This window comes from Hyperolius riggenbachi, chromosome 1, assembly GCF_040937935.1.
Source record: "Hyperolius riggenbachi isolate aHypRig1 chromosome 1, aHypRig1.pri, whole genome shotgun sequence".
NCBI lineage: Eukaryota > Metazoa > Chordata > Amphibia > Anura > Hyperoliidae > Hyperolius > Hyperolius riggenbachi.
Window position 1 is genome coordinate 126,216,581 of NC_090646.1, and position 16,078 is coordinate 126,232,658.

The window sequence follows — 16,078 nt, forward strand, 5'->3', positions numbered from 1 at the left end:
AGCAGCTTCACAGTTCTGCCATCTAAAAATGTTTCCGCATCTCCATCACAGCTACACAACCTGCATTTCCTGGGAGTGTGAAAAATAGTATGTGGAATAAAGAGAGAATAAGTTAGTTCAGAAGGTCGTTTCATCTTTACTGGAGTTATGTGTCCTTTGTAAATGAGCATGCCTTCAAAAGTGTACCACAGGCATAACTGACTGTGCACTGGCTGTGCGCAGGTAGCACACAGCAATATTACCGTTACTATCATCAACAGTGCACTGGGTGTTACATGAGCGTTACTACAGTAACACACATTATGCCAGTAGCATAAAGCACGTTATTGTAGCCAGGGCCGGATTTGTACTTTCCAGTGTACTAGGCCTGCAGTTCTCATAGATGGTAGGAGCTGAAGGACAAAAAATGAGTCAGGAAAGAGTTAACTGGAGCAGAGAAAAGCTAGCTATGAAAAAAAAAGAAACAGTCATAAATTAGGGTTAGACAAAGTAATTAACAACTGCTGGGGTCAGTGTCACAGCTGTAAAAGAGGTGAAGAAACTAGCAGAGCTCACAGATGTTTGTGAATGCCTGCATTAAAACTCAGCGTAACCTAGTTCTATCTCCTATGTAATGTAAATCCCTGGTATTTCTCAAATCGACTTTTATGTTCATCATACAGAGGAATGGATCATCAGGTGACAGCAAATGCTGATTTTCATAACACATCAGAAAGTGAGAGAGAGAGAAGCAGGGATTGGGGAACTCTGGAATTCATCTATTAGTGCAGAGCAGGGCGCTAACTGGCTGCGCTACGGGGACCAGAAGAGGTGATTTATTTTGATATATGATTTCCTCTCTCCAAGTCCTGCCACCCTTCTTATCTTATCTGATTTTTATCGCCCTAGGCCATAGCCTTTCTGGCCTTACCAGAAATCCGGCCCTGATTGTAGCACGTGTCACCCATGTAATGTGGGTTGCGCTAATCGCTGCCTGCACACAGCAATATTATGGGTGTTAGCGCATCAACCCACATGTCACATGTCAGTTCAGGTGTGCTTCAAAGTACACCTGACCCAAGATAAAGCTAGCTAAGAGAAGCACAGAGCTATGCTCATGCTGGATCCGCATAACCCTGTGCACTGTCCTCCTTTTGATCCCCCCCTCCCCCCAGTCCCTTCAACCTCTTAAGGAGCGTAGGCTTACACCCCCCCCTAGTGACCAGGCTATTTTTTACAATTCAGTGCTCTGCAGCTTTCAGAGCTTGCTGCAGAGCCATAGAAAGCAGCACACAAATGATTGCGCCCCCTTTTCTGCCCACCAACAGAGCTTTCTGTTGCTGGGCTCTGATCACTGCTGTAATGTTTATTCATTTTATTATCTGTTTTTTTAATACATCTTGCTTTTTTTTAGTTATTTGTAATACTCCCCTCTCTCCCCCCGCCAGCCAATCACAGTGATCGGCTCTCCTAGACATCAGCCTATGAAAGCCAATCTCTGAGCCTCCCGGGGGGCAGCAGAGTGTCACGGCTGTCCCCAGTACAGCTCTGTTGTAGATCGCAGCGCTGTACAATGTAAATAGATGGAGATTTCGCCATCTAACAGTCTGTTAGCAGTGAACGCCGCTGGCACTCATGACGGAGTCGAGCTCCGTCATTCAAGTGGGGATGCACAGGCGTCAGGGCACATGATCCCCTGCAATCTCCACCTCCAGGACGTCATGCCAATTGGCGTTACATGGTCCCGGGGGAGCCGCTGTGTTCACGCCAATTGGCGTGAGGCGGTCATTTAGATTTAGAGAATTTTCTGATGGGAGGAGGCAGGCTTGCCAAAATGTCCCTCCTATCATCCCTCCCATTCCCTCCTCTTCTAAAGCCCATTCATTCCTTTTAAGAGGAGGAAATGGGAGCTTGGCAAATGTAATAATTGCCATCCAGAATAAGCTTTCTGCCTGGTTTCTTCACTCTGCTCCCCCATCTCTGGTGAATAGACACACACATCACCGTGGCAACGGCTAAGTCACTTCAACAAAAGAGGGAGGAGGAGTTGAGTGAAGAAACCAGGCAGAGAGCTTCTAGCCAGCAATGTTTACATTTGCTGATTAGCCAGAGATAAGTTACATAGTTACATAGTTATTTGGGTTGAAAAAAGACTTACATCCATCGAATTCAACCAGAGAACAAAGTACAACACCAGCCTGCTCCCTCACATATCCCTGTTGATCCAGAGGAAGGCGGAAAACCCTTACAAGGCACGGTCCAATTAGCCCCAAAAGGGAAAAAATTCCTTCCCGACTCCAGATGGCAATCAGATAAAATCCCTGGATCAACATCACTGGGCATTACCTAGTAATTGTAGCCCTGGATGTCTTTCAACGCTAGGAAAGTATCTAAGCCCCCTTTAAATTCAGGTATAGAATTTGCCATAACTACTTCCTGTGGCAATGCATTCCACATCTTAATCACTCTTACTGTAAAGAACTCTTTCCTAAATACATGGCTAAAACGTGTTCCCTCCATGCGCAGATCATGTCCTCTAGTCCTTTGAGAAGTCCTTTGATAAGTAAAAGTGTAACGCTTGTGGAATTCTCTCCGTGATCAGCGCACAAGACGTGCGCTGACACTGCGGAAATCCTTCACAAGCGTATAATTTGAGGGAACCCAGCAAAAGGTGCAATGCACCTGTAGAGGGAAATTCCTGTCGGCAGGTGGAGCTGTGGAGTGCAGAGGAACAGCTCCTCTGCCCTGCCACAGACGCCAGACAGGAATTGCACGAAGGGAAGAAACTCAGGGCAAGATAGCCCTGAAAGAGAGAGATCAAAGCGACAGAGGGTATGTGTGTCCACCAATCTAGTCGCCACCCTGCGACGATGAACACACAACCAGGAAGATAAAGTGAGAAAGCAATCGCCAGAGATGGCGGTTGCTAACAGCGACACAAGCCCGAATGAGCACAGATGAGGAATGTATGTATGTCCACCAATCTAGCCGGCAACCTGCGACGGTGGACACACAACAGAGGAAACCAAGTGAGAACGCAACCGCAAGAGAAGCGATTGCGAAAGAGAATGAGCACAGGGATAGAATGTATGTATGTGCCCCAATCTAGTCGCCAACCCGCGACGGTGCACACACAACAGCAGAAACGAAGTAGGAACGCAATCGCAAGAGAGGCGATTGCCAGAGGTGACACAAGGCTTAAGCAAGACAGGGCATGAGAGTAGCAAAGGCACAGCAATAATACAATGAGAAGATACGGAAAATAAGAAACGCTAACTAAACGCGAACACCGCACTCATTCACAACAGCGAACGCGTTTACTGCGCGGTCTCCGTGTGTTAACCCATTCAGGTTCCGTCGTTTTCATGTGAGAAATGTTCACCTCCCATTCATTAGCCTATAACTTAATCACTACTTATCACAATGCACTGATCTATATCTTGTTTTTTCCGCCACCAATTAGGCTTTCTTTGGGGGGTACATTTTGCTAAGAGCCACTTTACTGTAAATGCATTTTAACAAGAAGAATAAGAAAAAAATGGAAAAATTCATTATTTCTCAGTTTTCAGCCATTATAGTTTTAAAATAATACATGCCTCCATAATTAAAACTCACGTATTGTATATGCCCATATGTCCCGGTTATTACACCATTAAATTATGTCCCTATCACAATGTATGGCGACAATATTTTATTTGGAAATAAAGGTGCATTTTTTCCATTTTGCATCTATCACTATTTACAAGTTTAAAATAAAAAAAATATAGAAATATTTCATCTTTACATTGATATTTAAAAAGTTTAGACCCTTAGGTAAATATTTACATGTTTTTTGTTTTTTTTATTGTAATGGTTTTTTTTTTTTATACTAAACATTTTATTAGGGTACTTTTGGGAGGGTGGGAGGTAAACAATAGATTTATAATGTAAATGTGTGTTAATTCTGTGTTTTTTTTTTTTCCAGGTGTAGTATTACTTTTTGGCCACAAGATGGCGGCCATGAGTTTGTTTACATGACGTCACTCTAAGCGTAGCATGCGCTTAGAGTGACGCATCAGGAAGAAGACGGCCAGAAAAAGCTCAGCTTCCGAGAGAAGCTGTCGCTTTTTCAGCGGGGGAGAGGAATCAATGATCGGGCTCCGTTGATTCCTTGGCTACCGAATCCGCGGCCGGGAGTGCGCGTGCACGCGCACGATCGGCCGCGGGGGCGCGCGGTAGCGCGCATGGTTCCTGGACGTAGAAACTACCTCCAGGAACCAAAATAGGTTAAGCACAACAGAGACAAGCACGCCTAACTAACCACTGACAGACAAACATGAAACATAGGATGCGAATGCTTGCTTAACGGTTACCTCACCGAGCCTCCAGCAAGCGTTCGTATCAGACAAGACAGATACACGAAAACAGGAATAAGTGAGAGATACGATCCACTGCTCTTTCCGCCAGAGCAGGTGCGATCCAAGTACAGCAAGAGAGTTGGAGAGCAGTAGTATCCACAGCCGCTAGCGCTAGAGGCTAGTGCGATCCAAGCACGACCGAGAGATGAACAGAAGGGCCTACCAGTAACAACCGCTGCTCTGGTTAGTACCCCACAGACAGACAGAACAGGCAATACAAATAATACAATCCTGACTGCTCTAGCAAGGATGCCTAGCGCATTCCCAGGAATTACTCTAAACTAATCTTCAAACAATAAGCATGGCTGACACTCCAGGAGTGTTTCACAGGACAAACCCTTATGACCAGCGACATACTGTGGAATCACATAGTATATATAGAGCAAGCCTACAAAGGATGTGGCTAGGCAATTTGCATGACAAACGTATGCAAATTCCTCAGCAGCAGCAAGCTGCAAAACTGACAAAAGGTCTCTCTTCCAGAGACCTGCAGAATGCAGACCTGAACAGTGGTCAAAAAGCTGCCAGCTGAGCGGATCATTACAAAAAGTAAACAATAAAGTAAACATTTCTGCGTACAGGTAATGCTTTCAAATGTTCTTTTTTTGTAACTAATAGATAATTAAATTTTAGTTTAGGGAGTTTAACCCCACTTTAGTTACTAAGATAAATGAATTACACATTGTAACACATTAACAGTAAAGTTGCAGCATACTTTGAAATGATTGTATGCTTCATTATATCCAATGTAAAGCACGGGTAATATGCAGTGCTGTTTTGCATTCCTGCTGATACAGGGAACGCAACACAATGAGCATTGTGAATTTAGCCTAATATAACTTACAGCATAGACTGAGGATGCACCAGATGTTTGTTACATGGATCTTTCCTTATCTGTTCACCCTTTATCTTCGTACCAAGCATACTCTGCAATGCAAGTCTAATTTATTCTATGCTATACTCTAATATAATTAGATCCATGCTTCATTTTTATAAGCAAGCCCACCTTGAGTCATGGTGCTATTACTGTTATCACTATAAGCCTTCATTTGGGGAACAAAACCAGTGCAAGATAGGAGTCTCCAACATTAGTTGTATTAAGATTTTTTTTTGTCAAACAAGGTCTTGAGCACGCTGTGACTAATGTCATCCATCACCTATAATTATAGTTTGCAGTACCTAATTAGAAAGTATTTATTTGCTCCAGACGGCTAGAAATGCGTCTTTGAAAAACCCTTGCAGAACAAATCGGTTAATTATTCTATTTGTTTTTTTTTCTTTTACCTGAAATTACTTTCTGAATTGGTTTTATTATGATGCATTTTGCTCCCAAAAATGACATTCTGACTAGTAATATGTTAGCCCTCATGATGACTGGGCTTGTGCAGAAACTAAGTATGTGTGTTCTGTAACCTTATTTTAAATAGAGTATGACAATGTAACCTTATTTTTAATAGCGTATGACAATGCGGCTTCACAAACAGGAAATCATTATCCGTGATGAACTGCTTTGGAGGATACATCAAGTAATTATCTGTGATAAATGCAAAATTATACCAGCAGAAGCGTAGAGCCAAGTGCAAAGCAAAACATCATGGGCCCCGTCAAGTCCGTTTCATTCATTATACTGCCATCTGCTGGCTTCCATGGGTTGAGCACTGTTAACGTCTTCTGCCAAATATGCTCAAAATTAATGCCCAGCTCTGCAATGCAAAAGGACAGTTGAAAAATGTCATCATTTATGCAAGCAGATGTTTGGAAATACTGTCTTATTAGGTTATATTTGATGTTGATACATCCATTCATTGATTTATCTTTCCACAAGTAAATAAATATTACAGTTTAATTAAATCACTACCACCATTATACAAATCTCTCACATTCAGTCCATTTTTTTCCTAACGTAGCTCTTGGGCATAGCCGACACTTGTTACAATCGTCAGCGTTTTGCCACATATGCGGATATATGCACTGCAGCACATATACTTAAAGTCAATGGGTCACTTGAGAATCTTGCTTTTTTTTGCATATGTCCGCATTCTGTTGTTCATTTTTTTTCTACTGTAAAAAATCAGACAGCTTTCTGTATTTTTCTATGTGTTGTATGCGTGTTTGAAATTCGGCCGCAAAATAGAAAATCGTAAATGAAAGCAAAATTTGCGTGCAGAAAACGAAAATGAAACTATGATCGCCTGTGATAATGCAGGAACAAGTGTGTGTCATGCCTAAGACAGAGCACCAGACATATGATATTTTTTGTATTACATTTAAGACAGGGGTCACTTTTGAGAAAGACTTTAGCATTTTGCTGCATACCAAACATGCATGCGGAAAGGCACGTAATGTTAGCCTATGGAGCTGCTGCGTTTTCGCAGTGGCATATGCGATTCCACAGAGAGTTCAAAAAAAGACACAACCTGCACTACTTTCCCACACAATGCATGCATTTTTTCATTGAAATCAATGGCTACTGTAAAAACTGAATGAGTTAAAACGCACCACAAAATGCACAATTGTGCGGCAAAAAGATTGCAGGGAATCATCTGCAATTCCCGCAGATGCAAGTGTGATCCCGCCCTTAAAGGACAACTGAAGCAAGAGGGATATGGAGGCTGCCATATTTATTTCCTTTTAAGCCATACCAGTTGCTTGGCTACCCTGCTGATCATCTGCTTCTAATAATTTTAGCCATAGAGCCTGAACAAACATATGCAGATCAGGTGTTTCTGACATTGTTGTCAGATCTGACAAGATTAGTTGCCTGCTTGTATCTGCTGTGATTCCGACACTACTGCAGCCTAAGGCCCGGTTCACATTAGCGGTCGCCGTCCGGAATCGCTGTGCCGGAGCCGGACCGCATGCAGAACGGACGGAACGGACGCACGGCATAGCAATGAAAGCCTATGCGTCCGTTCACATGCGTCCGTTTCGTCCGGACCGGATCCGGACCGGATCCGAACTCCGGCATAAGACCCAACATGCGCTATTTTTTGGTCCGGCTCCTCCGGCAGCCGTATCCGGAGCGGAGCCGGACTGCACCATCCGGCCAATACAAACCAATGAGAACCGGAGAGCGCACAACACACTGGCTAAAAATCCGGATGTTCTACCCCACTTCCTATGCGTATTGTAGCGGCGATTTTGGATGGGGACACATGGGCAAGCATTTTGGAGTGGAGCAGCAGTGACTTTAAACGTGCTGGAGATGTTGGCGGTATGTCGGAGGTGGAGGTGAGTGCTAAACAGCGGAGGGCCTGATTCCACAGGTCCACCTTCTGCTGACCTCCCAGACCCCACCATTTTTATTCGGTTTCTACTATCTTTTGCCAAACGGATCCGGATCGCATCCTGATGAACACCTGATGCAACCTGACCGGATCCGGATCGGATCCGGATCAGAACCGTACGGTTCCGATCCGGATCCGGTCCGGATCCGGTCAGGTCATCCGGTCGGCTTGGCAGAGAACCGCAAGTGTGAACCGGGCCTAATAGATCAGCAGGGCTGCCAGGCAACTAGTATTATTTAAAAGGAAATACATATGGCAGCATTTTCTTCTCACTTCAGTTTTCCTTTAAGGACTGATTGAGCTTACTTTACATATAAAACGTTGAACCCAACATATTTTGAAAAAGTGCATTCAAGTTTTTAGATAAAGACAGTTAACATGTATTATTATTAATTTTATTATTATTGATGTTGAAAATAATGTTATAATTATGACCATTATTGGAATATTATCAAGGTATAAAAAAAAAAACAATTGATATACATCACCAGATTGCCCCTCCGCACAGAGAGACTTTGTCATCTATGAACACATTTATATTTGTGACATTGTGATATTTGCCTCGATAAAGGTGTACACTGCTGACCCCCAAACAATTATTGGATTTACTGGTATATGAATAAAATGAAAACATTGCTTTAGTGCGATGTCCGTTAAAAGGATAACCGCAGATAGAAGATACATTAAATGAGTCTTCAACTCTAGTAATGCCAACCTGTAAAAGTAAATGAAAAATTCCCCCTTTGCTACGTCTGCGTACCTACAACCCCCCATATTCTCTACTGCACCTATACCATATGATATGATTTGAAACTGCATGTACCAGTGTAAAAGTATGAAATGAAATAAGCAAGCTGGTGCACCCAGTCCCTTAACATCACTGTTCACATCCCTTTTCCCATACCTTCTAGTAATGGAAGCTCATCCTCAAAGCTGCCGTTTGTCTGAGCAGTATATAGAGTACCGTATAGGGCTTCTGGTGGAGTGTATGGTTGTTCTTGATAAATATAACCAGTTTGATCCAAAGGTGAATATATCATCCCTGGCTGAATAAATTCTGTCTTCCTTGCTCTGTAAATAAATGCAATAAAGTAATTAGGATGTGCATACGATTTATAACTGTCACTTTTGGCATAATGCTTTCTGAATCCTCTATACTTTTACATGCATTCAATAGAATAATAAATTGTTATCTGTTTGAACTATTTACGCAAAAAAGTTTCGTTAAATAATTTTATTTTTTGTAACATAAAATAGCATACTACCTTCTTGAGCAGTTCATAGATCCTCAGTGACTCGCTACCGCCTGCTAACACCCAGTATAGCTGAAACATTTCCCCTTTAGGTCCCTTTTTCACAACAGGCTAAATTGAACGCTTAACAGGCAGATCAGCCTCCTGGCTGCTGGCCAAGAGGGCCTTTCAGCTGCCATTTCATGCAAGTGCCTGTGTGGTACACAGGAGCAGCTGACATGGGGTGAATTCACAACCTTCAGCCTCCTGTGCTACTTCAGATTGAATTACAATATGGGAGCTGCAAGAGGTGAGGGAGGGGCACATACCAGCCGGAAATTGTCTATTTTGCCTTGATTTAGATGGCGGACCTCAACTTATATAGTTGAAGTCTGCTGTCCCGGTTTGTCCTGTTCCTGCTCCTCACAGTGACCAGGAAGTATAGGACTTCCTGTTGGTTTGTTAAAAAACCAATGGGTATCCTCCTGCAACAGAGAATACTCTCATTGGTTCATGTGGACCAACAAGAATCCTCCCTGTTGCTAGGTAGGATTCAAATGTTTTTTTTTCCCCCAACCCAACAGTAAGTTCCATACTACCTGTTCTCCTGGAAACAAGCGGTGACAAGAGGGGATGGCAGATGGGTGAGAGCATGGGTGGCAACATAAATGCAGCGGCAGATGCGCATTCGCTCACATCCTGGGTGGATGCACTTACTGCAGCGTTTATGCATGCACTGCATTTGCGCTATAGTGTGAACCTGGCCTTAAAATCAGCTTATCAAACTGATCACATGCTTCATGAGGTCTCCTAGGCAGGGATATCCATAGCTGGAAATGTAAAAAACTGAACATATTCAACATATATTTGCATTGAAATTCATTAAAAACAACTCTAAATACCTTCACTTATTTATCAATTTATCAATACAACCCCACACTTAGTGGGCTCGATTCACAAAGCGGTGCTAACCCAGTTAGAGACTTAAGGCGTGATAACCATTGCACCACGCTGGTGAAAAGCCAGTTTAGGCATGATAAGTTTAGGCGTGATAAGTTTAGGCATGATAAGTTTAGGCATGATAAGTTTAGATAAGTTTAGATCGCGCACAAAGTCCCGCACGCAAAGCAGCGCCATTAAACTCTATGCGAAGTGCACCAGACTTTGCTAGCGCAAAACTTTTGATCAGCTGTGCACTGCGGTGCTAACCCAGTTGGTGCTTAAACTTATCATGCCTAAACTTATCACACCTAAACTTATCATGCCTAAACTTATCACACCTAAACTTATCACACCTAAACTTATCATGCCTAAACTGAGTTTAGGCATGATAAAGGGCTTTTCACCAGCGTGCTAACTGTTAGCACCGCTTTGTGAATCAGGCTTGAACACAGAACTTCCTCTCTGCTCTAAACAGCACAATAAAGAACATTTCTATTTTACAGCGCATACAAATCCTACAATAAATCTGCAGTGTTTCTACTTCCTGCTTTCATGGAAGCAGACATAGGGCCTGATTCACAAAGCGGTGCTAACAGTTAGCACCATGGTGAAAAGCCCTTTATCACGCCTAAACTCTGTTTAGGCATGATAAGTTTAGGTGTGATAAGTTTAGGTGTGATAAGTTTAGGTGTGATAAGTTTAGGCATGATAAGTTTAGGTGTGATAAGTTTTTAGGCGTGATAAGTTTAAGCACCAACTGGGTTAGCACCGCAGTGCACAGCTGATCAAAAGTTTTGCGCTAGCAAAGTCTGGTCCACTTTGCATAGAGTTTAATGGCGCTGCTTTGCGTGCGGGACTTTGCGCGCGTAATAAACTTATCTAAACTTAGCATGCCTAAACTTATCACACCTAGGGCTTGATTCACAAAGCGGTGCAAACAGTTAGCACCCTGGTGAAAAGCCCTTTATCACGCCTAAACTCAGTTTAGGCATGATAAGTTTAGGTGTGATGAGTTTAGGTGTGATAAGTTTAGGCATGATAAGTTTAGGTGGGATAAGTTTAGGCATGATAAGTTTAAGCACCAACTGCGTTAGCACCGCAGTGCACAGCTGATCAAAAGTTTTGCGCTAGCAAAGTCTGGTGCACTTCGCATAGAGATTAATGGCGCTGCTTTGCGTGCGGGACTTTGCACGCTATCTACACTTATCTAAACTTAGCATGCCTAAACTTATCACACCTAAACTTATCACACCTAAACTTATCACGCCTAAACTGGCTTTTCACCAGTGTAGTGCAAAGGTTATCATGCCTAAAGTCTTTTATGCGTGATAACTGAGTTATCACCGCTTTGTGAATCAGGCCCCTAAACTTATCGGGCCTGATTCACAAAGCGGTGCTAACAGTTAGCACCCTGGTGAAAAGCCCTTTATCACGCCTAAACTCAGTTTAGGCATGATAAGTTTAGGTGTGATAAGTTTAGGTGTGATAAGTTTAGGCATGATAAGTTTAGGTGTGATAAGTTTAGGCATGATAAGTTTAAGCGCCAACTACGTTAGCACCGCAGTGCACAGCTGATCAAAAGTTTTACGCTAGCAAAGTCTGGTGCACTTCGTATAAAGTTCAATGGCGCTGCTTTGCGTGCAGGACTTTGCAAGCGATCTAAACTTATCTAAACTTAACATGCCTAAACTTATCACACCTAAACTTATCACACCTAAACTTATCATGCCTAAACTGGCTTTTCACCAGCATGGTGCAATGGTTATCACGCCTAAAGTATTTTAGGCATGCTAACTGGGTTAGCACCGCTTTGTGAATCGAGCCCATCCTGCCTAAACTTAGCATGCCTAAACTTAGCATGCCTAAACTGAGTTTAGGCATGATAAAAATGGTTATCACGCCTAAAGTCTTTAACTGGGTTATCACCGCTTTGTGAATCGAGCCCATATTGTTAACATCCTGTGCTTTCAAATAAGCTTATCTGCCCTGGCAGTCAGCTGACACAAGGGAGAGATCAAATTACAAGTTGTGATTAAACACAGATGAGGGGAATTTACACAGGCTAAACTCTCTAAACACATACAGGGTGCATTTTCTCAATGTTTTCCTTCTGTCCTGTACAAGAGTTCAGGTCCACTTTAAGGCTACTTTCACACTAGGACGTTGTGTTTGATGCGACGTTAAGGTCGCACAGCGCAGCCCTAACGAACACATATACACTTTCACAGTCACACGTTAGAAAATGTATTTACTATGGAATGAAAACTGTGCAAGTGGAACATTTTAAAAAGAAAAAAAAAAACATTACTGAGCATGTGCAACACAAGTAACGTAGCAGATTCATTGTTAAACGCACAGCATGCAGCACCTTTTTAATAACGCTACACGTTACACACTAACGCAAGGTGTGCGCTGTGAATGTCCCACAGACTTTAGCATTGCTGTGCGTTACTCTCCGTCAAAGTATAACGTGCAACTTTAACGTCGCACTGTGAAAGAGGCCTTAAAGTAAGGATAGGGTTAACAGTACATTCTATTCAGCCATTTTGTGCAGCATTCACAATTGCTGCCGTGCATTGGAACAGTACCAATAAACCCTTTAAAGTGAACCTAAGATGAAAGACATCTCAGGTTCTATACTTACCTTGGTCTTCCTTAAGCCTCCTTGAGGCCGCTCAGTCCCTTGTCATCTCCCTGGGTGGCTCTTGTCCTCCGCAGTACAGCCTGGTAGCCTGGCCGAGTCGCACATTGTCGCACATAAGCGGCCAGGCATGCTCCCCTGTCATGCTTCCCGTCGCTGGGAGTGTTCTGCGCTTGCACAGTAGTACTTCGCAAGTGCAGAAAACTACCAGCACTGCACAAGTGCAGAAAACTCCCAGCCACAGGAGCGCAAAGGGGCCGGCCTGTGCATGTGCAACGAAGTGTGACTCAGCCAGGCTTTTGGGCCTTATTCCAAGGGACAGAAGCCACCCGGGGGAGGGACTGAGCGGCCTCAAGGGGGCCTAAGGAAGCGGCAGGTAAGTAGGGAACCTGAGATGTCTTTCATTTCAGGTACACAAAGAGGGAGTTGCATGTCTCTTGTGCAGGCTGTGGAAGTTGTAGAAACAGCTGGAAGGTGTATGGGCAGTGAGCACCCATAATGCATGCGCAAGCTTATAAATGCCATGAAATACTCACCTAGCTCCATCATAATTGTTTCCATTAACAGAGAATGCTTGATCAGCATCTTCAGCAATGTAATTTGATTGATAGAAATCACACTCAAACTGATCCATTGTTGTGTAGCTGTCTATCGTAAAGTCCTTCCTTAACCTGAAAGATAAACAATAACAACACATCACAATATTTAACCAACATTCTTTACCTTTCTTGCTCAGATAAATTACCTGTCTTTTTACATATAATATTTACCAAGTATATATTTTGTTCCATGTTGTGATGTGCTGTCAACTATGGTGAGCCAAACTGCTGAGGTTTCTTTTTTTTACAAAATTTCACATACTAATTTGCAATTTTCAAAATTCTCTGGACAATTCTTTTGGGGCTTTTCCTGACCTGAGACAAAGCTACTTATTAACTTTGGTAAGCACAGAGTTTATGTTTATGTTTTACCATTTCTGTTGGTTCCACATACCACTGTGAGTGTCGGTTCTTCTCCTCATTCTCCAAGATTATTCCTTGAAAAATCTGACTTTCAGTTTTAAGTCAAACTTTTAGACAGGCTTGTGGCTATGGGTTGCAATTCATGCCATACTTCACGTGACTCTGATTCTTTCTCCTGCAAAGCAAGAAGCACGTGGACAGCAACCCCATGACCCTTTCCACTAGCTTTGGTGCTGAACTGCAGTACATGGCATAAACCAGGTAGGTTTCTGAATGAGGAAACTGGATTTGAACACAAAACTACTCCTCTGCCCTTAAGGGGAGTGACCGGAGTGGAAAATAGGAGGGAATGGGAGGGAAATAGGAGGGATAATTGTAACAAGCCTGCCTCTTCCTGTCTAAAAATGTGACTTTAAGCAAAATTCAACATTTTCAAGGGGTGATTACAGAGACCGGGGGAACAAGGAGATGAATGGACAACACGCAGTGGTATGTGGATCCAGGGCAATTTCTAGGCTAAAATGCACCCAGGGCAAGGGTGTAAAAATTGCCCCTCCCCCGTGGAGCCAGGTATAGGTGCCTGCAGTATAGGTAGCCAGGCATAGGTGCCCCAGTATAATTGCCCCCAGTTCAGGTTAGCCAGGTAGGTGCCTCCAATATAGATGCCCCCAGTATAGGTTAGATACGCAGGTGCCCCCGGTATAGGTTAGTTAGGCAGGTGCCCCCAGTACAGGTTAGCTAGGTGAGTGCCTCCAATATAGGTAGCCAGAATAGTTGCCCCCAGCATAGGTTAGATAGGTAGGTGCACCTAGTATAGGTCAGTTAGGTAGATGCCTCCAATATAGATGGCCAGTATAGTTGCCACCAGTATAGGTTAGATAGATAGGCACCCCCAGTATAGGTTAGCTAGGTAGGTGCCCGCAGTACAGGATAGATAGGTAGGTGCCCCCAGTATAGGTTAGATAGGTAGGTGCCCCCAGTATATGTCGTATAGGTAGGTGCCCTTAGTATAGGTTAGATAGGTAGGAGCCCCCAGTAAAGATTAGATAGGTAGCTGCCCCCAGTATAGGTTAGGTAGGTAGGTACCCGCAATATAGGTTAGATAGATAGATAGGTCCCATAATGGAGGGGGGAGTCAGACGCGGGGAGAGCAGCCCAACTTCTCCCTGGTGCTGCCCTCCATGCTCACCCCCCCCCCCCCCCCTCGCTGCAGAGTGAGCGCAGTAATCAGCGATTTGAACGCAGGGAGGTGAGTTGCTGTATACAGCGTTCCTGCTGCACTCACTCTGCAGTGGAGCGGGCAGCAGAGAGGGCGGCCCGGGAGAAGAAGGGAGGGAGAGGTCGGGTCGCCCTCTTCACAGCTGCGGCTCCTCCTCCATCACGGCGCCCCCCAGGGCAGTTTCTAGGCTAAATTGCACCCAGGGAGAGGGTGTAAAAATTGCACCCCAACCCCCTTCCCCCCTTGGCCTGTGGACTCAAGAAATCAAACTACCCAGTATAGGTAGTCAGGTATGGGTCCACCCAGTATACTGTAGGTAGCCAGGCATAGTTGTCCCCAGCATAGGTAGCCAGCCCCAATATGAATCGTTAACTATAGGTGCTCCTAGTATAGGCTAGCTAGGTATAGGTGCCTTCAGTATAGGTAGCTAGGTATAGTTGCAGCCATTATAGGTTAGCTAGGTATAGGTGCCCTCAGTATAGGTAGCTAGGTGTAGGTGCAGTCAGTATAGGTTAGCTAAGTATAGGTGCTTTCACTTTCAGAATTTTAAAACCTACAAAGACTGTTTCTGGCCACAAAATTGATGAAAAAGTTGTTTCGAGGGGTCCAACACCTGGACAGGGGCATGCTGGAGGGGAGATCCATGCCAAAATTCCCACCAAAAATTACAGAGTTTACGCAAAGACGGGGCTTAATCCCTAAAGGGCAGAAATCACATTATGCACAGCTCTGGGTGTCAGTGGACTGTGGAGTGTCTCACCAGGGGTGCTCAGCAGGACCCCGAATGCGAACTTTCCCCGAAAATTCGGGTGCTTTTTTGGGTTTGCCGAATGCAAACCCGGACCCGAATGCTGCAATCTGAGCCGAACCCGAAAATGAAGCCTGCCGAATGTGCGCACTCGAATTCAGGCGGCTGGAGCTCTGGGTTCGGTTTCGGCTTCGGGATTCGGGGATGACGTCATTGGGCCAATCAGAAGTCCTCCTGCCGAGGACCTGGCAACCCTAGCAACCAATCAGAGGAGGGGAGCCTGGCCCTCCCCTCCTCTATATAAGGCGGCGGCCATCTTGCGGAGCCACGCACTTGTGTGACTGCTGCTGGTACTGAGAGATTCTCCAGTGCTGTGCTGTGTCTGAGCAAGTGCTTTTCACTGCTAAACCTAGCGTTTTGCTTCCTAAACACCTCCTAAACACATTTATTGTTGTCTTATATAGTTAGCTAGTATTCTTATATAGTTAGCTAGTATTTTGATTGTTTTTAGTCAGCTAGGCTAGTGTATAGTGTATACTGTGCTAGGCTAGTGTTAGTCTGTGTGCAGGCTAGGCCTGCTAGCCTAGGTAGCCTTAGCCTACTACTAGCTTAGGTAGGTTAGGGATTCTAGTTAGTTGTGTACTTAGTAGTACTAGTTTAGTTAATTATTA

The 16,078-nt window shown here is 44.0% G+C and overlaps 1 protein-coding gene across 4 annotated transcripts in view; it reads right to left on the reverse strand.

The window, feature by feature from the left end:
• YIPF7 (Yip1 domain family member 7) overlaps positions 1 to 16,078 on the reverse strand; it is a 114,622-nt gene that overhangs the window by 54,737 nt on the left and 43,807 nt on the right. For all 4 annotated transcript variants that reach the window (XM_068278527.1, XM_068278523.1, XM_068278524.1 and 1 more), the window contains 3 exons: positions 13,015 to 13,149; positions 8,568 to 8,734; positions 5,934 to 6,079 (listed from right to left, as the gene is read on the reverse strand). In XM_068278527.1, the coding sequence (XP_068134628.1) occupies positions 5,934 to 6,079; positions 8,568 to 8,734; positions 13,015 to 13,112 (411 nt within the window). In that variant the 5' untranslated portion in view covers positions 13,113 to 13,149. The remainder of the gene's footprint in view (positions 1 to 5,933; positions 6,080 to 8,567; positions 8,735 to 13,014; positions 13,150 to 16,078) is intronic.